Here is a 24,151-nt window from a genome sequence, read left to right as displayed (position 1 = left end):
CTCCCAGGTGACTCTAGTGCAGGCTGTCTAGGAGCCAGGCCTTAGTAAACTGCTCCCAGAGAAGAGCAGGCACCACCAGTGGGGCAGGCGGGAGTTCAGAATGCCAGCTCTGAGGAGCTGGAGTTGTGGGGAGCCCGTTGCCTGGCAACCTCACTGCTGAGGCGCACTTGCAGCTTAGCGAGAGCCATCCTCTGCAATGCAGACAGCAACTAGCGACTGAACTGCGTGATGGGGTGGGCTCTTCAACCAACAGAAATGCAGGCGAGGACCCAAGTGGCTTATTGCCTAGTGAACTCACAGCAGCTCCTCCAAAAGGTTAATTGAGAGACACTAAACACCCAAATCAAGCTTAAGTTTTATTTTAAAATGTAAAAGAAATGGTCCTTGAAATGCTGATGAATAAAGCAAAAAGGTATAGTGCTCTCTTCCTACTGGTCAGCTGGACTATCCAAGCCCAGGGCAACGTACAGTGCTTGAGTGCTGGCGGGATCTCACAGTGGTTTCGTGTTAGATGATCTGTGCGGGATTGTGTAGGGACCCTCGGTGGGGTCTTGGTTCTGGGTCTGCACCTCTACTGAGCATGAACAAGGGCTCCTGCTCCTTGGCCGTAGCCAAATCCCTTGGGCCCGAAGTTCTTCGCATAGCACCCTACAAGAGGAAAGGCAAGGATTAGTGCCAGTCCATTCAGCTTTGCTAGCAGTGCCTCAGACCCATGGAACCACACCGCCTCCTCCATAAATTAGAACCGTTAGCTGCGCCTTCTTCGAGATGTGAAACGTGCCCTGCGGTCACTATCTTAAAGCCATAAAGGCAAGTCCAAGACTGGTGGCCCAGTTCAGCTCAAGGCCCCACCTGACTTACAGGTGTGCAGACCAGGCCAGACAAGGTAGATATCTGTCTGTCACCTCCTCCGAGTCACATGTGTGCTTAAAACATTAAGTCGAAAGAAGTGCGTTGTTTCTTTTTATTTGAACGGAGTTTTAAATGACTAGGAACGTGACTTAGAATCATCAGAAGTGTGCTTTCCTGTCATCTGGAAGCATCTCTCCATCGTGTACTTTCACTCAGTCACTGGCACTACCCTAACCTTTTCCCCATTTTCAGAGAACTTTTGTGTTCTTTTTTTTTCTTTTTCTTTTTCTTTGCCCCATGGAGGTTCCCAGGCTCGGAGTCCAATGGGAGCTGTAGCCACCGGCCTGCACCTCAGCCACAGCAACGCGGGATCCGAGCCGCGTCTGCGACCTACACCACAGCTCACGGCAACGCCGGATCCTTAACCCACTGAGCGAGGCCAAGGACTGAACCTGCGTCCTCATGGATGCTAGTCGGGTTCGCTAACTGCTGAGCCACGATGAAACGCCCTTCTTTTCAAATGCTGGTGGCATTTCTTTCAACAGCCTGTGTGGGATATTCATATGGGAACAATAACTGAACTTAATGTTACCTTTACAATAGATTTCACCTTCTTTCTCGGTCAGAGTTGTTGATTCAAGACTCTTGCCACACTTAGCACATCGGAAACAGTTTTTGTGCCAGGGCTGGAGGAGAGAAAAGAGTACATTTGAGAGGCTGCTTTCCTGCAGTACAATTTAGATGCTGGGCCAACCCCGCCAGAAGGCTGGAACTGGACCCGCCCTGCATCTGCATTCTTGGTTGCCTGCAGAAGGGCTGAATTCAAACTTTACCACAGAAGGGCCATTTCCCTATGTGTCTCAAACCTCTCTGTGAGCCCAGTGGGGTTTTTTTTACCCCCTTTTTAGGGTTGTACCTGCAGCATATGGAAGTTCCCAGCCTAGGGGTCAAATCAGAGCATCTGCTGGCCTACATGCCAGCCCACGGCAGCACTGGATCCTTAACCCACTGAGCAAGGCCAGGGATCGAACCCACATCCTTATGGATACTCGTTGGCTCGGCCTGCTCAGCCCCAACAGGAACGTGCCAGCGTGCTCCCTCATGGCTGAGAATACTGCAGCTCAAAGAGCCGGTTAAGCAACTTCTTCAAACTGATTATCCCGTGTTCACTGCCTTTTCCCCCAGCTACACTGAAAAAGCTGCGGAGTCCAGATGTGTTAACAGTCTGATCTTGTTAACCTGCCAGGTTGCCCCCCATGAAAACAGGTTTATTTTAAACACAGATGTGATGTGTCACATAAGGGCGTCACTTCAAAAAAGTAATGATTCAGATAGAAACCCAATTAAGAAAACGCTGAATCCAAGGCACTTATTTATAAGACAGAGCGCCTGAGGGGGCTGCACAGGGGCCTGGGGGCGAAGGAGTGAAGCGGGACCATCCCCCTTCCGGATGCACGAGAGGGTCTCACCTTTCCAGCACCAATGATCTTCTCAGCAGCGTACACAGAGTCCCCGCATCTGGGACACTTCTCAGCACCTCCGTATTTCTGAGCAAATTTCGAAGTGTTTGGATTTGTCGTAGGCCTGTGAGGCTGAACACTTGTGGAAACGGGGGGCGGGGAGGGGGGAAGGAATTAGGCGAGAGTTTCCAAAGGGCCCTTACAAGCCCCAAGACAGGCACCAGGGAACTCTGGGACGTAACTGCTATACTGTCCCTTGGCTGGAGGCCGCCACAGGCCGGTACAGAGGAATGAAGAAGAAATAAATCAGGGGCTGGCCAGTTATTATTTTAACCCATTTATGGGTTCATTCTTGTTATAAAAAGACAGCCAAGGCTCCAAACTTAAATATCTGTCCCTGAGTCTAAACTCACAGGAATTCAATGAATCCCTGGTACTAACTTCTCCACGAAACAACTATGCTTTGCTTTGTGAAACCTAATAGCACAGGTTTTCACCCCACATTCAACTATTATTGTTACTCGTCTTATCACTGGAACCACAGCTAGCCTTTTGCTTCACAGAAGACAGAAAAGTTAGGGTCACTTAAGCAGTTTAGTCTCTGCAGTAAGGCAGCTGACTTAGGCAGTGATTGAGAAAGTGAAGCAGGTTTTACAGATTATTTCCCAATATAAAAGGAGAAAGCGCGAATAAATTACTTTCTCTATGGGAATATATTCTAGAAAAGTCGCCTCTTACCGTATGACCTGTTTACTTCTTCCCTGTGTAGAGTGTTGGTTTGGTCACTAGGTAAAACCATGTTTTCCTTGCTTTCTGTAACTTCTTTCTACTCACCGGGTAGATATGTACCCACCACACAGAACACCCTGCTGGGCTCTGAAAAGATTTCAAGGCTTTTCTGAAACCTTACAAATAGGCTGAGCAATAAGATATGACAGCAACAGCACTCAGCAAGGGGTAGTAGCTAAGTGTCAGTTTTTCCTACGGGGAAAACAATTTTGTCCTAGTTGTATTTTATTAAGTAAGTTATATATGTATTTAAAATAAAATGTTAATTTAGAAATACTGCCTTTCACAAAACAATTTATTCCAGCTCTTCACATGTATCTTCAGTATCTTCATCTCCACTATACCCACTTTTTAGTCTTTAATGCTTTCCACACTTCCACCTAAGTTATTTTTCTTCAAGTTTTATTGAAGTATAGTTGATTTACAAGGTTGAGATAATTTCTGCTGTACAACAAAGTGATCCAGTCATACGTATGCACATCCCCATTCTCTTTCAGATTCTTTACCCACAGATTATCACAGACTACCGGGTAGAGCTTCTGTGCTGCACAGCAGGACCCCATTAGCCAATCCTTCTCTATACCTCAGTGTGCTTACGCCAGTCCCAAACCCCAGTCTATCCCTCCCACCCACTTATCTGTCCCCTTTGGTCCGTAAGTTTTTCAAAGTCCATGAGTCTGCTTCTGTTCTGCAAATAAGTTCACTTGGATCCTTTTTTGTTTTTTTAGATTTGACATTAAGGTGATACATATTTGTCTTTCACTGTCTAACTTCATTTAGCATGATAGTTTCTAGGTCCATCCATGTTGCTCCAAATTGCATTATTTCATTCTTTTTTATGGCTGAGTAATATTCCACTGTGTATGTGTACCACATCTTTTTCCACTCCCCTGTTGATGGACATTTAGGTTGCTTCCATGTCTTGGTTATTGTGATTGGTGCTGCAGTGAACCCTGGGGTGCATGCCTCTTTTTGAATTATGGTTTTCACTGGATAGATGCCCAGGAGTGGGAATGCTATATCATATGATAGTTCTATTTTTAATTTTTTGAGAAACCTCAATACTGTTTTCCATAGTGATCGTACCAGTGTACACTCCCACCAACAATGTAAGAGGATTTTCCCCTTTTTTAGACACCCTATACAGCATTTATTAGTTGTAGACTTTTTGATGATGGACATTCTGGCTGGTGTAAGGTGGTTCCTCATAGTAGTTTTGATTTGCATTTCTCTAATAATGAGTGATGTTGAGCATCTTTTCATGTGTTTTTTGGCCATCCATACATCTTCTTTGGAGAAACAGCTATTTAGATCTGCCCATTGTTTAAACTGGGCTAAGGTATTTAATATACAGCACTTTCTGAATCATGTCTGATGTAGCCACTGGAAATTTATTCTTAGCAACAAATACCAATTTACAGTACTAGTTCCCAGGACTGGATTTTCCAATTGTCCCTGATAGGAGTGTATTTAAAAAAAAAAAAAAAAAAAAAAACTGTTATGAATTAAAAAGCCAGCTTTTTAAACCTCAAAAAATAAAAAAATAAAAAATCTCCACAACCTATTGTAATATGTATATACGGTCAGCCCTCTTATCCATGAGTTCTGCATCCACAGATGCGCCCAACCTCGAATTGATAATCTTGGAGAAAAAAATTCCATAAAGTTCCAAAAAGCAAATTCTGAAATTGCCACACATCAGCAACTTTTGACACAGCACTTACATTGTGATAGGTATTAGACGTAATCTAGAGATGACTTCGGTTACCCAGGAGGATGTGTGTGGGTTACTCCACCACTACCATCTTACATGAGACATTTGAGCATCCTTGGATTTTGGTAGCCACAAGGGTCCTGGAATCAGTCCCCTGTGGATACCAAGGGATGTCTGTATTCACTTTTTAAAGTGGTCTTTAAAAGCTATTCACAGTGATACTCGACTTGAAGTTAAGGGTTTCCCAAGAAAAATTTCCAAATATAACCACCTATTAAGACTGTCACATGGAGTTCCCGTCATGGCTCAGCAGAAATGAATCTGACTAGAATCCATGCGGATGCAGGTTTGATCCCTAGCTGCGCTCAGTGGGTTAAGGATCGGTTGCTGCCCTGCGCTGTGGTGTAGGTCGCAGACAGGGCTCGGATCTGGTGTGGCTGTGGCTGTGGCGTAGGCCAGCAGCTGTGGCTCTAATTCAGTCCCCAGCCTGAGACCCTCCATGTGCCTCGGGTGCAGCCCTAAAAAGACAAAAAAATAAAGAAATAAAAGGGTCTTCACGTGGATTATCTCCCACCTCCCTTCTGACACCTCGTAAGGTCCGGTGAATTGTTACCTCATACGGCAGATGAAGAAGTAGGGGCTCAGATGTTCAATTACTTGCTGAAGGGCCGGAGAATCCGTAAATTGATGACCCTGAACTAAAACACGCACGTCTGCCTCAGTGAAAATGTTGCCTCGCCAAGAGATCCTCCCAAAAATGGTTGGCCCCCCTACCTGACCACAGGCCATGAGGGCATCAGCCCCCAGGGGCACCCGGAGAGGCGTCATCAAGAGACGCTTCAGGGAGAGGAGGAGGAGACAGCGCAAGTGCACACAGGCCAGCACAGAGGGCTGGCCGCTTACTGGAGACGGTGGAGAAGCAGATAAAGAGGAGCGTCTGCCGGTCTTTGTGACTTTAAAACTATGGCCAAAATCACCGACTCGCTTTTGGGGTCACGGGTGTTTTGTCTCGGGGAGGGTGCGCGAGTGCAAGTGTTTCGAAGGTTTGAATTAAAATCTCGGGAAACAAGAAGGGATTTTAACACGTTGGAAAAGGGACAAGAGAAACGCTAACGAAGTCAAAGGTATGCTGGTCTCTCCTGCAAGGACAGCAGCAGCCAACGAGTCCGCCCTCGTGCAGCGGATGCCCAGCAGGGCGCCGTGGCTCAGAAGCGAGTGCGGGGGGAACCCAGAGGAAGGGAGGAAGGAGCTCGAGTCTGGGGGCCAAATGGACCGAAGTTCAAAGCCTGACCCTACCGCTTATCTGTGTGCCTTGAGTTGTACTGTCCTGTCGCTACAGTAGAGACAAAGTATCTAAACTCAAGAGTTGCTGTGAAAAGTATACAGAAGAAACAAATATTATTTCGGTGATACCATAATGCACTGTGCTTACAGCTATGCTGGTTAAGTTCCAGGCCCCACAATTAACTGGCAGTGTGGCTTTCTTTCAGCAAATCACTTCCTTCTCACTGTCTCAACTGGCTCTTTGGCAAGATGGGAAACCCCACCTTCAAGGGTCGTGAGGGTTACATGAGTTAACATACATGCTTGCACGGCGTCCAGTCGACAAGGCACAGTTAATGGCCTTGCCCAAGGAAAGGCCACCTTCCTGGAGTATGACACCAGTTTCGCCTCTTCAGTATAAAATGGATGTGAAGTTCAAATAAAGGAATTCTTGGGTCATGGACAAGAATTAAGAAGAAATTCCACGTGAAGAAATTACATAGTCTCAGTGTGAAATACTAAGGGAAGTTTGGCGGATTTAGCACTTTGCTTGTTACTTTGGTACTGAAACCTTTAAAGCTTAATACGCATCTCATAAATCAAAAACAGGAAATAATTCCCATTTTTAAGAATTTCAAGCTAGGAAAAAGTAATTTCTTGGTGAGGAAACATTCGTCCACATAGGGAGTGACTGAGGACTTTTCATTGATTGCACATGAGAAATGCATCTCATGATTCCGAGGCTACACTTTCCTGGCATTTGATTTCACCTGCTCTTTGAAGCGCTGTATGGAAGAAAATTGAAACCGCTTGCTCTGGAGACCATCGTGACTCCTTGGCGCACCTCATGAGGCTATAAACCAGGACTAGACATCGTGGGAATAATCGCCAAGAACTCCGCCAGGTCCCAAACTTTCCATTACTTCAAACTTACAGAACAGCCTTTAGTTTACACTAGAAAATCTGAGTCACTTGATTCGCCTCTTTCAAGCGAAAAGCCTGGAAACTCCCAGACTCCTGGTGATCCGGCAGCATGAATCGCTGCAGCCCGCTCTGAAGGAAACGTGGTCCTGACTCACCTTCGGGCTTGATGCCCAGCCTCTCGCCCCGGTCCATGTTGAGCGTGCCAGCGCCCTGGCCGTACCCGTAGCCTTTTGGCCCGTACTTCTTCCCGTAGCAGGACTTGCAGTAGACCTCCTCGTCGTGAATTGCCACTGTCGTACTGTCTAAGTTCTTCCTGCAAACCACTGAAGGGGAAAAGGTAGACTTTACACATGTGCCAAAGATGGCTTTCCCTTAAAATCAGGGTGGTACGGAGAAGGCAAGAGCCCTGGTCAACTTTCCGGGTTTATTCTCTGGTGCCCAAAAGCCATGGGACAGCATCTGGACAGCTCAGCCACGTGCGGGGACAGGTGGTAAGATGGTTGCTTCAGATACATCAGAACTTGGCCGTCCTGAAGCCTCGGACTAGTGGGATCTGCCTCTTGGGCAGGAGGGAGAGAGTTTCAGAGGTGGCTCTAAACACAGGCACAAAGGAGACGAGGCTGGCCCTCTGCGCCGAGACCCTTGCTCCCCCCCTCCCCGCCCAGCAATCTGTTCATCCTCTGCGTCCAAGAATATTGTTAGAGAACAAAAGGGCAGGAGCACCTCCGGGGAGCTGCTCCGAAGCACCCCAGGGATAAAAAGGTTTTAAATCCAGAATTCTCCTTTTCATCACTAGTCTCGAAGGGAAAAGGAGTCTTCGTCTCGGCCCCGGCTTCTCCAGCAGTGATAAGTCCGTCTGAAAATCATCAAGTGGTTCAGAGTCTGCATTTGTTTTCTTTTGGTCCCAAAGGAAAACACATTCTTTCCTGATGGATTTCTTACCCCAAGACATTGCCACGTATCCCATGTCCTAAAACTGCCAAATGTCATCATGTTTTATCCAGACATTATTTCACCTTCTAAAACTTCAATTAAGCTTGAGAAAAAAGAAAAAGAATTGTGAGAGAGCTCACGGGTAGTGCAGTCAGGCGGCAGGAAGCCTAAGTGAGTACCGTAGAAAGGGGCAACCCCACAAACTTAGAGGGGCGAGCCGAGAAGAGGGCAGGCAAAGGGGGCGCGGGGAAGGGGCACCGGCCGGCCGCCTCCAGGAGGGGAAAGTGCCGCCTTCCTGGGGAAGGTTCCCGGTGAGACAGTGACCTCGTCTCCTTGGAACCTGGCTCCTGAGGTTCAGGTGGGAAGCACATCTGCTGAAAGACGCCGTTAACCTAAAATCAGATACTGCTGCGGAGCCAACACCCAAGAGACAGAATAAATAGAAAAACTGCTTTTCAACACCTGTCTGTTAACCAGAGCAAGGTAAGGATGTGCCGATGTTACCCGGAATCCCCGCCCTCCCGCCGCCCGGGCTTCATCCCTGTCCTCTGCAGTCAAACTCCCCTAAGGTGGCAGAGTCTCTGAATTATGTCCTTAAAAGGCTTCAGTCAGCAGAGGCAGATGTTAGGAATGGATAACGAGGATGACCGGTCAGGCACCGGACATTGGGGAAGCACTGCCTTTATGACGGTGCGGACCTCACGGCTCAACCTGGAGGAAAGTCGGAGCAATTTCCCGTCTGCCCTTCCTCCTTGGTCACATACTCGCCTGGTTACAGAGCTGCTGAAAAAGAGATTCCTTAAAAGAAAAAAGTTAACTTCTCAGAGAAGAAATGCTTCAACCCAGTCTGAGAAATGCCAGCTATTACGGAGGCGGACAGAGCACACATTCTGTGCTGTATTTTTCTTCTTCATAACTGCAACTTGCGCTTGTCTGTTTCTGGTCGGTCTGCAAAGCAGCTGCGCTAGAAAAAGGCCGGTCGCCCTGAAGGCGAGGGCAAAGGACATCGAAAATTTGAGGGAAGGTTTTCTGGAAGATCACTCCTTAGTGTAACCGGATTTGTTTTTAACATATGCCATATCTGGCAGTAATTGGCCCGGCACCGCCGTCTAGAGACGCCGCAGAGCTGCATGGATGGCGAGAGCCTCGTTAGCAAATCCCTCGCTCAAGACAATGTTGTTTGACTCAGGAGATGATCAACGTGAAGCTTTCTGAAGTGCCGCCCGCCTGCTTGAAGCCTGAAGGCGCGGGGCGGGGGCTTCCCTCCCGTCCCCCTTCTGCCTTCGCAGGTGCCAAGCCTGGCTGCAGCCGACAGGCTGGTGCTGTTTCACGGCCCACTTTCCGCCTCCATCGGACACGCAGGCAGTTCCCTAACTGCCCCTGTGCGCGTCCCAGAGCCTGAGCCCCTTGTCCTCAACCCCAGGACGTTGGTCAATAAGGAGGAGTGACGCTGAACACTCACCCGCAGAGAAGACATGTGCGTTTCGCTAACAGTGTTGCACGAAACCGGCCTGTGAAAGAGGAGGAACCTGGCCAGAGGGACAAAGCCAGCCGGGTGAGTGAGCGGGTGAGTAAGCGGCGACCTGGCCATTCAGTAGTGGGAGCCAGGCCCCTCGGATGTGCCCAAACTGTGCTGGGTGCCAGACGACACACAGCCCTGAGCGCGTGGCACAGCAGGGGAACAGATGTGACAGAAACCACAGGACAGGGAGGGCCAAGGGGGGCTGCTTGTTCTGGGGACAACACAGCCGAGGGGCGGGTCACTCCCACTGTCCCTGCTGGGGGGGCTGAGCACTCGCAGCGTCCAGGAGGACACATGGGCAGAAGCTACCTGTGCTGCTAAAATCCTCTGTTAGCAAAACCACAGTTTTTCCCTAAATCGGTAAACTGGAGCTTCAGACACATGAATTCTGTCCAAGGCCGACCACGGGGACACTTACTGCACAGGAAGCAGCAGCGGTGGAAGCTCCGGCCGTCGCACTGCACCTCCTCAGCGTGGTACACGGTCCTCCCACAGGCCCCGCACTTGTTGCCACCTCCCCAGACGGGCATCCTGAAGGAAGAGGGGCTGTTAGGATGTGCCCTGCTGGGCGAGGGTCTCACAAGCCCCCAGAGGGTGATTTAAACCCAGGAGCCTGGGCTTTTCTTTATACCCTGCCCTCTGCACATCTTTTAAAAGACCTGCATTTCTCCAGAAGAACCGCATCTTGCCTCCCAGGCCACGGAGCGCTTTCACTTGAAAACTGGCTTGTGACGCACAAGTGTTTCTCCTACAGGACAGAGGACCTGCATGCAATGCCACAGCGCAGGTCACCAGGCACAAAACAAAGGTGCCGCTAGAATCTCACCGAGTTCAGGAAGCAGTGAGGGGAGCGGAGAGGCAAACACTGCCCGGTACCCACTTGGAGCCCTGCGGGCTGTCTTACAATCAGCCAGAGAGCTTACGCTTGGGTGAAGTTTTCTTAACACGTTTCGCTCACTGTAACACCACCAAATTCTTACCATTTAGCAGACATGAGCTGTGACACACTTTCTAAGGAGGAAGAAAGTCTTGGATTGCCCGGCAAAACTAAGTTTTGTAATTGTCTGCTGAAGTTACACAAAATTATAGCATAAGCAGTTGCTTCTCTGACTAGTACAACTGCATGGGTGGAGCCGTGCTGTAACCACAACAAACCCCCCGTCCAGATGGCAACCATTTAAGTTGCTGTGCTGTACTAATCCCAGCGTCCTCTAGTCCAGCCAAGGCCTGATTTCCCCTCTGATGGGCCTGTCAGTCCGCATATAATATGCTACCAAGTTCCTTCCTGGTGAAATGAATTGTTGGTTGAATGTGTCAGAACAGCCTCGGAGCATGTGGCCTGAGGAGGTGGTCGGGCTGGCAGTTGAAATCCTTGGCTAGCTTGCTGTCATGTGGGCCAGCGTGTTCTAATTCCCTTCTCAACAAATTGGTCTATCTGGACTCAAGTTAAAGTGCCTAGTGCTGAATGGCCAACATGTTCACATGCCTTTGCCAGTACAGAAGTTGTCCTGCCAAGGCAGCGTGTCGTGTTGGCGCTGCCCTGAGCGGTCTCTAAAAACACAGAGAAAGGATCCCTTTGGTCCCACCATCATTTTTCAGACTTCCCTCCGGTGAATGACATTTGCAGCCCTTGCCTGTTCCGTCTCCTGGGATGAGCTGCTGGCCTCTCCAGGAAACAGCTGGTGAAAAAGGCTGAGACCTCTTTCCGAACTCAAATCTGGCTAGAAATACAAGGGACAAGGACAGCTGCTAAGCAAAAGGCGGAAGAATCTGCAAGCCTTCACATAAAAAGGAGCGGAGAAAACCCCCGTTCCACTGCCCATCCCGCGCCACAAGATAGTCCAGAACCCAGCAGCTTCCTGAACCCGAGATGAGGTCTTTCCACAGGATTGACAGAATGGGTCACTCTGCTGGGCATCCTTTTGGTTCACAGCCATCTCTGGCCCCTCTTCTGATGATACTTTCCCCAGATCTTCTCCAAGGAAGCCGCCGTCTCTTTCAAGGTGCACATGGTTTAGAGAAATGCTTATTAAAATGTGATCTCCTGGTGATGGTCCCCTGTGCTTGCTACCAACTCAGGACAATATTCAGATAAGCGTGTAGGAACTCTGAGACAGTTTTATGCCACAACAGTCAACAGCATGATCAGGGGACTCATCTTGGTGGAAGGAGGGCGGGTAATCAGTCTGTATTCAGAAATGAAAAAGAATATGGCCCTTTACCACTGATAGTTGCATTTGTTTGTTTGCTTTTTAGGGCCAGACCTGGTTCCCAGGCTAGATGCTGCAGTTGCCAACCTATACCACAGCCACAGCAACACCAGATCAAAGCTGCATCCTCGACCTCCACCACAGCTCACGACAACACTGAGCGAGGTCAGGGATCCAACCTGCATCCTCGTGGATACTCGTCGGGTTCATAAACTGCTGAGCCACAACGGGAACTCCTCCCACAGAGAGTTGGAGAAGCACTTGTTTAGAGGGTTTGGTCCCACCCTCCGCTCCTGGGCTGGGCACGTGACTGTCGCAGCTGTGAATCAGTGCATCCCTCCCACTATTGGGACTGGGTCAGAAATGGGTACATGACCCCAAGCCCCAAGCCAGGTCAGTGGAAGTTAAAGCCCCGCTTTGGTCTAGAACCGTGTGAATGCAGAGGTGGAGCTGCTGGCAGCCGTCTATGAGAATGAAGCCAGGACAATTTATTATCCAAGTGGGGCTGAGAACACACAAAAAATACAGTTAAAATGTGGAAGAGAAAATACAGCTGGATCTAAGGAGAAAAATCTCATCACTAAGCTATATCTTGAAAAGCACATGAAGTATGTGGTCCCTGTAACAGACTTTTTCAGAAAGTTACTTGGGAATGTGGAATGAGGAGATTTCTCAGATACTCTAGTCCAAGAGGAAAATTAGTTATGAGTCTTGTGTAGGAAAATTTTTATTTTTAGAGTGAAAAAGCGTATGGTTTAAAGTGAATAATGATAAAATAAGCAATAAATGCAACAGAAGTAATAAAATGCAAAAAAAAAAAAAAAAAAAAAAGAACGAAGCCAGTGCCAAAAAAACCAGAAACTATTCAGATTCTTTGCAGCCATGCCTGGTGGTATCCTGTGCTCTTCACTTAGTGAGTCCATCAATTCCCTTTTATGTTTCTGGGAGATGCAGCCCCTGGCCCTAGAAACAAAAACACCACCACACACGCACACACGCACGCGCGCGGGCACACACACACACACAGACCTGACGGATCTGACTAGTTATCACTACACTGTTGGCCTCAACTTGCAAAAAAGCCTAATTCCCTCGTTCAGACAGGAGCAAAGTAATTCTTAGGGTCCACAGATGTTACCAGGCTCCCTTGAAGGCATCCACATAGGATCCGAACCCAGCAACAATGGACTGTATTTGTATCCTTTCCTTTTTTTTTTTTTGCCTTTTTGCCTTTTATAGGGCTGCTCCCACAGCATATGGAGGTTCCCAGGCTAGGGGTGGAATCGGAGCTGTAGCCGCCGGCCTACGCCAGAGCCACAGCAACACGGGATCTGAGCCAGGTCTGCGACCCACACCACAGCTCACGGCAACGCCGGATCCTTAACCCACTGAGTGAGGCCAGGGGCCAAACCCGCAACCTCATGGTTCCTAGTCGGATTCGTTAACCACTGTGCCACGACGGGAACTCCTACGCTCTCTCCGTTAGTAGTGGCATAAATCCCTTATTTCCGTCCCTGGAGACGGGTGCTTCCTTGTTTAAATCCAGGATAAAACTTGAGCCCGGCTGTAGAATCGGACGCAAAGCTTGGCTCCCGCAGCCTGCACTGGCTGGAGTTTGGGATACAGTTAGTGATACTGATGTTGGCCATGGCTCCAAAGCCACCCATGTTCCGGAATGTTCACCGACACAACAGGCATGAGCTGGACGCACCCCCATGATCCCCGAGGAAACCAAACACACCGTGATGACGTCACAGTGACTTCAGATCGGATCCCAAGCATCGACGGCCCAGCTGGCTTGTTAGAAAGTGTCATCACACCGCCAGCCTGGTATCTTACATTTTCACACGTACTTTGAAGCAGTTAACCGATAAGGAGCCAGATTTCCATCAAGACTAATGTTACCCAGAGTTGTCTTTGAATAACATTTAAAAATACATTAAAAAGGAGTTCCCGTCGTGGCTCAGTGGTTAACTAACCTGACTAGTATCCATGAGGACAGGGAGGGGTTCGATCCCTGGCCTCGCTCAGTGGCTTAAGGATCCCGCGTTGCCGGGAGCTGTGGTGTAGGTCACAGATGCAGCTTGGACCCCTGGTTGGCTTTGGCTCTGGTGTAGGCCGGTGGCTACAGCTCCGATTGGACCCTCAGCCTGGGAACCTCCATATGCTGCTGATGCGGCCCTAGAAAGACAAACAAACAAACAAAAACCCATTTAAAAACAAAAAACAAAAAACAAATAGGAGTTCCGGTCGTGGCTCAGCAGAAACGAAGCCAACTCGCATCCTTGATGCAGGTTCGATCCCTGGCCTTGCTCAGTGGGTTGGGGATATGGCGTTGCCATGAGCTGTGGTGTAGGTTTCGATGCTGTGTCTGTGGCATAGGCCAGTACTGTAGCTCCAATTCCACCCCTAGCCTGGAAATTTCCATATGCTGTGAGTGCAGCCCTAAAGAAAAAAAAAAAAAAACAAAAAAAAACTCATGACTTTGTTATTCTATATTGTAGAGCAGCTTGGACCTTTAAAGGAAGAGTATCTTCCCTTTCCTTTTGTAACTCACTTCTTGTAAATCAAGTCTGATTCCTACTGCACACACCACACCAGCCAAATCTGAGTATGGCATCTTCTCGGGAAATAGCTGCCCAGGTTCTGCTTTACCACATTAAGGCCGTCTTCCCTTCGAGGGTGGGGACCACAGCTCTGGCTCCTCCCACACCATCTACCAGATGCCTGACATAAGTCAGATATTTAATTTCTCTTGTCTTAAAGAACCCTTCCTTTTTCAACTTGCTTGGACAATTCCCAATTCGATCCCATGCCTCTGAAGACAAAGGGAGCACTGCCCTACTTCTCTTGGTCGCACTCTCAGACTCTCAGTAAAAGTTCCAAGTCAAACTTGCTTATTAAAAGCTCCCTCCACTGAAAGGCGTTCCCGAGGACTTCTGAATAATGCTCACTGTGGTCCAGGCTGGTGGTGTAACAGAGCATCCTTGGAAAGCTTCCGCTGGATTGATGCTTCATGTTTTAGGCTGGATAGTGGGGAGGTGGGTGTTCCTTATGATATTCTCTATTTTGTTTGCCTCAAGGACAGGAGGAGGGAAGGGAGGACGACCGACTGGCTGAGATAGGCCCGGGTTGATGTCACTGAAGTAAGGGCTGTGCAAGCTGGGCTTAGTTTTCTTTTCTGCAACAAAAGAGAAGGTAGCGCTCTCTGCCTCTCAGAGACGTTGTGAAGATAAAACACAACGAACAGATGCCTCGGCAGACATCCAGCGACTTGCAGCCTGAGGCTACTGTCCATCAGCTCTTGGTGCTCGGGTAGGAAACCCAGAAACTACAGCACCCAGCTCAGAGCAGCAGAGAGCAAAGAAGAAAGCGATCAGTCCCTGACAAGCCTTTCTCTGGAGCATGACAACACCCCGCAAGCCAAACAACAGTTCCACGTGTGCGGACAGCCTGAGAGATGAAGCTCAAATTTACACTTTTAGGGGAACTCATGTGGATGTTTGCTGAGTCTGGCAGGGGAAACGGGACCATTGTCCATTTCTGTCACTCTTGGCACTGCTTTGCCCATTTATATATATTTGTAAAAAACAGGAGTTCCCACCGTGGCTCAGTGGTTAACGAAGCCGACTAGGAACATGAGGTTGCAGGTTCGATCCCTGGCCTTGCTCAGTGGGTTAGGGATCCGGTGTTGCCATGAGCTGTGGTGTAGGTTGCAGACGCGGCTCGGATCCTGCGTTGCTGTGGCTCTGGCTTAGGCCGGCACTATGGCTCCGATTTGACCCCTAGCCTGGGAACTTCCATATGCCGAGGGATCAGCCCAAGAAAAGGCAAAAAGGCAAAAAGGTAGGAAAAAAAAAGAAAAAAAAACCACGGCTTCACTTTTCCTCCAAGCCCTTGGCTGCGCGGCTCCACAACAGCTGACATTCATCACTGCAAACTGGATTTGCACTGAGCAATCTGGGCTGCATGCCTTTCCCCAGTCCAATGCATTACTTTCGGAATGGTAAGAGGAGAAAGAAAACCCGGGTTACACATACCTTGCCCAAGAGGCCAAATTCAGTTTCTTAGGGTTTATTTGTCTTGTTCTTTGGTTCTCCCTGCCTGAAAGAGCCCCAGCACGAGGATTTGTCCACTGTGTTGGATGAAAAACTTGCTTTACATCCAAACACCTATGTGCAGTTTCTTACGTTGCTCCCCCCCAGTCTGAGACCCCACCCAGAATTTGTAAGACTGAGCCTGAGAAGGAAATTACTGTAGTCTAAATCTGAGGCACCTTGTGGTCAAGTTAGCTCATTCTCTAGATGACCAACGAGCACACAAATGACCGTGGGCGTCAGACTTCCCACCTGTGCTGTGCCGACTGCCTTACTTTAGAATCCGAATGACTCAAACCCATGAATTTCGAGCCTACATGTCTCCACTTGCAGTTTAAGTTAACTGCCCTGATCCCAAAGGTTTGGAGTGAATCCATCTGTAAACCCAGATTCTAAATGCTTCCAGAAGATGTGACATTTTATGACTACATGCGGGCTTTGTTAATTACATTGGAACCTGGCTATAGTCCAACTTCCCCAAAGGAGAATCTTCTATAAACCAGTTTCATCTTGAGCCACATCCAGAACGGCAGTCACATGTGAAAGAGCATGTAAGTGAGTTTAATTTACACTGTCCTCCATTACAGTGATTTTAAAAGAGGCCAGAGTTTCAGAGCTGTAACTCATTGGAAGTTAAGCTTCGCTCAATGCCCATTCTGAAGATTTCTTCTTCTGAGACCCAAACGACCTGCTTAGTCCACTTCCCTTACCCGAGTGAAGACCACTGAGCCAAGGATTAGACTCTGTGTCTGAGGGATTAGCTCTGTTCCATCTGGCTCCTTCTACCAAGCCAAATCCTCAGGCTGGTGATCTTTGAGGCAGCTCAGCCTCACGGAGAACTGCGAAGACGGATTTTGGAGTCAACCCTGTCTCATTTCCCTCATACGGAAAACGAGGGTAACAGGACCTTTCTTACAGTTAAGAGAATGAGATGACAGTGCTTATGCTCAGCCCTCAGTACCTGGTAGCCTTTATCATCTACATGTAGCATGTTAATCTTTGTTATGAATCCTCGTCTTCTGCTACCCGTCTCGTAGTCCATCCGTTCCTTCATTTTGCCCCTAATCCCTCCTCCATGTCGGGAAAACGGACTCAGCTCCCTCCCTCCCTCATCCAGCTCCTTCCTGATGTCCTTGCTGAATCTCAAGTGATTCTTCCAGGGCAGGGCAGTTACGAGCACGGTGACGCCGTACTGCGGACGTCGTGCTCCTGTAAACAGATCTATTCACCGTCTTAGAAGCATATCCTGGGTGGGGAGCTGAGGATGAAAGGTGCCAGGAAGGGTGCCTGTGTCAGGTAGCTCTGCTTCGGTGGCAGACATCTGTAAACAAATACCAGCAATGTAATAGAACCCAGAGCCCAGGAGCATGGAGAAGAGGGCTGTGGGAGGTCTTCACGGTCTGTGTACGTAGGATGCGGAACAGTTTCATCTTGTTGACTGGCGGGCAGGGAGTCCGGCGTTGCTGTGAGCTGTGGCTGTGGAGTAGGCTGCAGACGCAGCTTGGATCCCACGTTGCTCCGGCTGTGGCGTTGGCTGGCTTCTGCAGCTCTGATTTGACCTCTCACCTGGGAACGTCCATATGCTGCAGGTGCCGCCCTAAAAAGCAAAATAAATACATACATAAATAATGTCTGCCATGGACACGGCAATGCACCTCTAAGACATTCCTGGCATAAGAGAAGAGTGTGGCAACTTAAAATCAGACATAGGTAAGCCTGAAATCCGTCATCAAGTCTGTGATCCTGGCCGAGTTCCTTAACCTCTGAGCGTCTACTTGCACATAGGTGAGAAGTCGCTCGTGGGATGGTTGTAAGGCTTGAACGAGATAACACGCGTGGAGTACTTGGCAGAGCGCCTGTGCTCCTCCAAGGTTGGCTTCCTCTTCCTTCGGCAGCACCAGCGCGCCTGAGTACGGTTGCCAAACGTTCGGCAGGTAGGTGACTCGCTCAGGTCACTGACCTCAAAGATGCAGATCTAGGCTCAGTCACTCACGTCTGACTCCGGAACCACAAGCTGCCAGCCTCCCAGACCTGATTTGGGGGCTGAGAGCATTCAGACGGAGTGTGACCAGTCCCTGAGCCGCGGAACTGCTCCGCACCACGGCGCCCTCCTCTCTGCCTGCTTTCTCTGCGTCCCGCTGACAGAAGCGGCACCTGCGTGCTGGCCTCACACTCAGACGGCCGCTCCCAGCGCCAAGCTCTCTACCACTCCTCTCTGCTCACCCGCGTCTGTCCTCCTCCTGCAGGAAACCCCCTTCTAGTAGCGCCCCTGGTTCACCTCCCCCTTGCCGATTGTGACCAAGTCTCTGTCCTGTTACCAGGCACGTCCTCAGCTCAGAGGACAGAGGAAATCCTTGACACAGAGTCGGAGACTAGCTGCGAAATCACACCTCAGAATGCAGGCGCTCTCAGCTCGGTCACCTGGACCTCCGCACCTGGCCTGGCCATCCAGTCTGTGAAAAGTGTGGAATAGTTAATGATTCAGGGTCTGTCTGACCTGTGTGGTGTGTGTGTGTGTGTGTGCGCGCGTGTGTGTGATGTTACGGGGAGTCAGACTGAGATTTCTGTGTGTGTGTGTGTGTGTGTGTGTGTGTGTGTGTGTGATGTTACGTGGAGTCAGACTGAGATTTCTGTGCCGGGACTACTGTTTATTCGCCAGATGATCTTGGCTGGTTACTTGATCTGCTTGTGTTCTTTTAAAACTGGAGACAGTGCTTACTTGTGGCCTAGGGCAGTTCTGAGATGGAACCGTCCATGCCTGTAAGGCACCCGAATGACGCCTGCCATGCAAGTGACGATAATGAGAAACGGTGACGTCGAGCTCGCTGTGCTTCTGCCGCGCAGTTTACTTACATGAACTCACTTACTGCTCGTCCCGACTGAGCTCGGCGTTGCCCTCACCCTCTTGCATCGGCGGGGGAAGCGGAGGCGCAGATGTATCAAGTGGCTCATAACGATGAAGCCAAAACAAAATGACCAATTCAACGTAAACACTTCGATGAAATTCAAATAGACCAAACTGAGTTTATTTGACGGGTGTTTTGCTAAAACGAAACTACTGCAAGTAACACAAGTACGGTAGAGACTGACATGGCTCGAGCACAAGTGCTTCGTAAACTGTTTTTCTGCACTGGTGGGATGAGAACTTGATTATCTCTCCACTTTTCTCTTTCGCAAGAGAAGCCTTGAAACCTTCTTAGGTAAACTGGGAAGTCTTATGGCCCTGATATATTACCTGATGTGTGCTTTCTTATTAGCCAAGGACAATTAGTAGTATTGTTGGCATAATGAGATGGTAAACAAAAAAGCAAAGAACCTGATAGCCTTTGCAAATGACTCACTATTACTTCTTTTGGTTCTTCCTCTAAGGCTTACACTAAAATTTTACAATTTTACCTGTCGGAACTTGAGCCTAGCTCCTCCCCAGTCCAGTTTGTGAAAACTCCCTTAAGTCAGGGTTCTCATCCCAGGGTCCACAGATTCCGTGAAATTCTGGGGATTGGTGAACTTGGTACCATGTTTAAAAACAGTTTAAGACGGAGTTCCCGTCGTGGCGCAGTGGTTAACGAATCCAACTAGGAACCATGAGGTTGCGGGTTCGCTCTCTGGCCTTGCTCAGTGGGTTAAGGATCCGGCGTTGCCGTCAGTTGTGGTGTTGGTCGCAGACGCGGCTTGGATCTAGTGTTGCTGTGGCTGTGGTGTATGCCGGCGACCCCTAGCCTGGGAACCTCCATATGCCACAGGAAGCAGCCCTAGAAAAGGCAAAAAGACAAAAAAACCCAAAAACCATTTAAGAGGTCCAGCAGCTTCATCAGACTGCCGGGAAGTTCCATGACACAAGAAAGTTAGGTATGTCCATCCTAGGTCATCAAGACCCCAGGTGCAGGGATCCCCACCCACTAGAACACAAGGGTGCCATGCAAATACCAGCCCAGGCAGTGATACAGTTGAGGAAACCTGTGACTCTCTGCAAAGGGAAGAAAGCTGGCCTCCAGGCTATACCATTCACCCCACTCTCCAACAAAGTGCAGAATGGAATCCAATTACAAGGCACCTCTCCCAAGCTGGGCTGGGCTTTATGCAAGGATTAGCAGGCCTTCTGAGAACCCCTGCAAGGCTATGTGCTACGACACCCACTTTACAAGGTGACGTACCTGAGGCCAGAGGGTAAAATACCTTGCCCTAGGTCATTGAGCCCCTGGGGGTTGAATCTGGGCTGTGAATTTGGGCCCAACTAGTCAGTCCTGTTCTGTCCTGTGCCTCCTCTCCCACAGTGGGCTGGCTCTCCCTTGCTCATCTGATGTACCAAAATTTTGACAGAGAAGAAAAATCAGAGGCTCAGATCTCCACAGACATTTAGGGGTAGCATTAACCCACACTTCTAAAGCTCTTCATTTATTACTGCCAACATTCTTGCTGTTTGAGCATAAATATAATTTCCTCAAAATCCAAGTGAGTTTGCAATTTCATCGGGCAGACCTCCAGTGAGTCCTGCTTTCTGCCCAGGATTTAGCATATACCAGTATCAGTCAATTTGTGAATACATTTGGAGGAATCCATTAGAAAATTCATGATAGAAACCGTAGATCACATCTGCTCATGTGTCTATTGCTTGAGTCCAATTCAATCTTTGTTCCTACAATTGCAGCCTTACTCTTTCCTTCATTCAATTAACCAATACTGGCTCTGGTCCAATTGTGTTTAAAACACCCAAGCCAAGCACTGTGAGTTCCAAGACTCACGGGATGCAGATCCTGCCTCTACCTAACTTCACTCTTAAAGGCAAAGGACATTAGAATCCAGAGTAGAGAGAACCCTTAGAGATATTGGTAAAGTGTCAGTGCCAATCCACTGGAGAGGCAGTGAGCACCGGAGACTTCATAAAATCAGTTCTAGTTCGGTATGCAGTTTTTGAAGTATGAGAGATTTACCCTTCTAGAATCCATTGCCCATCCCTTTCCTGGAAAACTTAAGTCAAATCATAGCCAACTTTTCGGCTGAACTATTTGAATTCTTGGCATTTTTTTTTTTTTAAATAAGTAGAGCTTTGAAACAGGTTAATTAGAAAAGTTAAGAACTAAATAGAACGTTTTTACTGCCCGAGTTAAAAAATTACCCCAGATAAAAAGCATTTATAAAATGAAAATGTGCTTGGTCTGCAGACTGCGAATAAAACAGGCTAAACCTTTTGGGTAACCCTTCAAACAAGTATCCTGCAACAAACGTCCAGGCTGGGGGTGGGGCGGACGTGGGTGTCTCCTGACTCAGAAAACCCCCTCCCCCTCGGGGGCTGCCTACGTGGAGCCTTAGAGCCGAGGATTCGATTTTCAGGACCTGTTACAAAATTTACAACCAAGCATTCTTGCTTTCCCGGTTTGTACCTGAATGATGGAAAGTTCCGGAAAAGGCTGGGAGTGATCAATATGACGTTTCACTACTGTTCCTTCAACATTTAAGGTTTGGTGCTCGGAGGGCAGAGACAATGGGGGTAACCAGGAGCTCCGAGCCGCAGCAGGGGAAGGATTCTGGGCTCGGCGCACTGGGGGAGCCCCCTCCTCACCCCGAGGGCTCGGAACCAGCCCCGGGGATGTCGCCCCCAGCGCGCAGTACCCTCGCGGCAGAGGAGACCCGGAGGCTCGGCTCCCGCCCGCTCCTCCGCGGAGAGGAGGAGGGGGCCCAAGGCTACTAAGAGACGGCTTAGCAGCCACGCGAAACGCGACCCCACTTCTCTCTCGCAGAGAAACCGGCGCGGAGGTCACGCACGATTACTTCTCTGTCCAGAGGACCCGGGATCGGAGATCGGGGTAGGGCGGCCGCGGGGAGCGGGGCAGGTATGTGGAGGGGGCTCGGGGCGCGCCGATGAGTGGGACGCCTAGCGTCCCACTGGGGACAGCGACGGGGACGGCATAGGAGAGGGCGCCGGCAGGACGGCCTGAGGATCCCGGGCGCCTGAGGGAACCTCCCCCCCGACGCCCGCAGAGACACCCCCACTGCCCTACTCACTCGATCGGAAGCAGGACCACGCTCAGCGGCGGAGACGCGGAGGACCGGCCGGAGAGCGCGGCAGGAGTCTCCGAGCGGCGGCGGCGGCGGAGGCGGGGCGAGCTACGGCGCCTTTTAAGCCCCCCGGCGAGGGCGTGGCCTGCGTGCGCCCCGCCCCGGCGGATTCCCGGGCCCGCTCCCAGGGCCGGGGACGTCTGGCGGGAGGGCAGCCCGCTGCCGAACTCGGGGGCGAAGACGGGAGACAAAAGCTCAAATCCCGCCTCTTCCTCCGGCTTCCCGCCTGCCCGGCATCTTCCCACGTCCCCGGACCGCGGCCGCCGGCTTCTCTCCTCTCCCTCCCCAACGGGAGCCGGCAGTTCCTAGAAGCGATTAGGAGCTGGGAAAGGCGGCTTCCCCACCCTGCAGAGAGGCCAGCCGGCGGGACTGTCCCTTCGGAAACAGACCCCGCCGCCCTGCGACATACTCTTCCTACCGCGGGCGCCGGTTCTCCTGTAGGAGGGGACAATCCAAGGCCGAAGGTTTCCAGCAGCAGGGAATCGGCCACATGGGGGTTTCCAGCGCCCCACCCTTGCCTTGTCCTTATAAGTAAACCCAACGTGATTAACTTCCCCAGTGGACAAATATTTTCTGGCCCTATTTCCAGCTTCTGGGAATCCGCAGCCTTCTTGTTCTTAAACAGCAGCATTTCTCATCCAGACTAAATAAATGACGTTACCAAAACGCCGCATTACCCCAGTGTTTTGCTTTTCCCACCACCCTGGCGCTGGCTGTGCACGCTGCTGAGCGAGGCTTTGGGGGGCAAACCCCGCCAGAAGGCCGGGGTCTGGATTCGCTGATGACGGAAAAGCCCAGGGACAGCAGTGACAAGCGAGGGGATCTGATATCTGGGCTACAGGCTGATTGTTTTAGATGAAAAGAAAAATAAACAATGCCATCTCTATCTGATGCACATTCTGGGCCTACTGATGACCTCTGTGCCAGAAGCCTTGACCCCTGGGAAGAGAAATGCTATTTGGGAAAGCGGGGAACTCATAAAAAGCAGTGGCCATGGCTCTGCCCCAGGCCACGAAGGCAGTAGCCTCCCCCAGCGCAGAGCTTCTCAACGTCCACACTACAGACCTCTGGGACTGGGTAATTCTTAGTTGTAAGAGCCTTCCTGGGCATTGTAGAATGTCTCCACCCACTAAATGCCAGTGACACTCCCTTCCTCCCCATCATAACAAGCGAAAAGTCTCTAGACATTGGCACATGACCTCTTGGGGAAAGGGCAGGGGACACTGGTTGAGAAGCCCTGCCTTGGTGAATATCTGCAGGACGCAGTGCAAAAGTGTGATTTTTATAATATTGTTATTGTTTTATTTTATACGCGGGGGCCAATCCAGGATAAACCCATCACAAGAGCAGCTTTATCCTCTGTCCACCCAAGTACTGGGTGGTGGCGCCTGATATCTCCTGAGCCTGTGGCGGGAGCCTGGAAGTATCCTGCCTGCCGTGAGCTCTGCTGAGTATGCGGAGTCGCATTTTCCTGACATCAGCTCATGTAAGACTTGACTTGACTCCCGAGGCGGCCGCGACAATTCTCTTCCGGACTCTGCGGGCGCTTTAGCGCTGCCCCTCATGGTACTTATCGTTCTCGCGCGGGTTGATGCAGTGTTTCTACTGAGCGAAACTCTCAGCGCGTTTCGCTGCTATATGGTTTTCCGCAAATCATTGTCCTTTGTTTCCTGCCGTTGGGATCTCGATGGCTCTAGAACCTGACCTGCTTGCTTTCTGACACGCTGCTGTTGCCACTCCCTTCCACCGCCACATCCTAGCGCTGAAATCGCACTTGCATCCCACCTGAAAGTTTTCCTGCTGTCTGTCCTTCCTTGTATTTGTCTGCGTGTATTTTACAGTGAGTCTGGGGATACTTGCGACATTTGATTTGGAATAAATCTCTATTTGTATTTAGTTATCAACATTTTAAAGAGTATTTTCTCTTTTCATTAAACATTTCTTTAAACTGTTGACACTTTTCATTGTAACTGTTAAGAAGTTCTTTCAGTTTATTTAGACAGCATGATGCAAAAGAAAATCTGAACTTTGGAAACAAGCAAGTGTAGTTTTAACAGACAGCTCTGAGTCCTGCTAGTTTTGTGAGCTTGACCTAGTCCTTGATTCCTTTGTATCTGTTTCTTTATCTGTAAAATGATGATACTACACACCTTGTAGCATTGTTGGGAGGACTAAATCAGGTGATATCTGTAAAATACCAAGGAGCCTACCTGGCACCTAGTAAATCCTCAATAAATGGTGATTGTTAGGTTAAACGAGGATCTCTTGATGTCCTCTTTTGCCTCGAGAAAGAAAGAGAAACTGGGCTTTGCTGAGCATTCATTTCCTCT

At 49.6% G+C, this 24,151-nt stretch overlaps 1 protein-coding gene across 3 annotated transcripts; it reads right to left on the bottom strand.

Annotated features, from left to right (window-relative positions):
• On the bottom strand, positions 344-23,769 carry CSRP2 (cysteine and glycine rich protein 2). Of its 3 annotated transcripts, none has more exons than XM_021092814.1 (6): positions 21,768-23,769; positions 9,876-9,988; positions 7,154-7,325; positions 2,322-2,451; positions 1,445-1,538; positions 344-648 (listed from the first exon to the last, which is right to left on the bottom strand). In XM_021092814.1, exons 2-6 carry the CDS (start codon positions 9,985-9,987, stop codon positions 572-574), a joined length of 585 nt encoding a protein of 194 aa, XP_020948473.1. In that variant the 5' UTR covers position 9,988; positions 21,768-23,769; the 3' UTR covers positions 344-571. The 3 variants fall into 3 exon arrangements, with proteins under 3 accessions (XP_020948473.1, XP_003481816.2, XP_020948472.1); XM_003481768.4 differs by having other exon boundaries at positions 7,158-7,325; XM_021092813.1 differs by lacking the exon at positions 21,768-23,769 and adding an exon at positions 11,092-11,172 and having other exon boundaries at positions 7,158-7,325.

This window comes from Sus scrofa, chromosome 5 (assembly GCF_000003025.6).
Source record: "Sus scrofa isolate TJ Tabasco breed Duroc chromosome 5, Sscrofa11.1, whole genome shotgun sequence".
Lineage (NCBI taxonomy): Eukaryota > Metazoa > Chordata > Mammalia > Artiodactyla > Suidae > Sus > Sus scrofa.
Note: the sequence above shows the minus strand (reverse complement) of the source record. Positions and strands in the feature narration are given on the sequence as shown.

Coding starts and splice junctions, on each gene's coding strand:
- CSRP2 (XM_021092814.1), bottom strand. CDS start 9,987: ATGCCCGTCTGGGGAGGTGGCAACAAGTGCGGGGCCTGTGGGAGGACC. Junction 7,326..9,875: donor CCGCTGCTGCTTCCTGTGCA/GTAAGTGTCCCC, acceptor TTTCCCCTTCAG/TGGTTTGCAGGAAGAACTTA. Junction 649..1,444: donor AGGTGAAATCTATTGTAAAG/GTAACATTAAGT, acceptor TTCCTCTTGTAG/GGTGCTATGCGAAGAACTTC.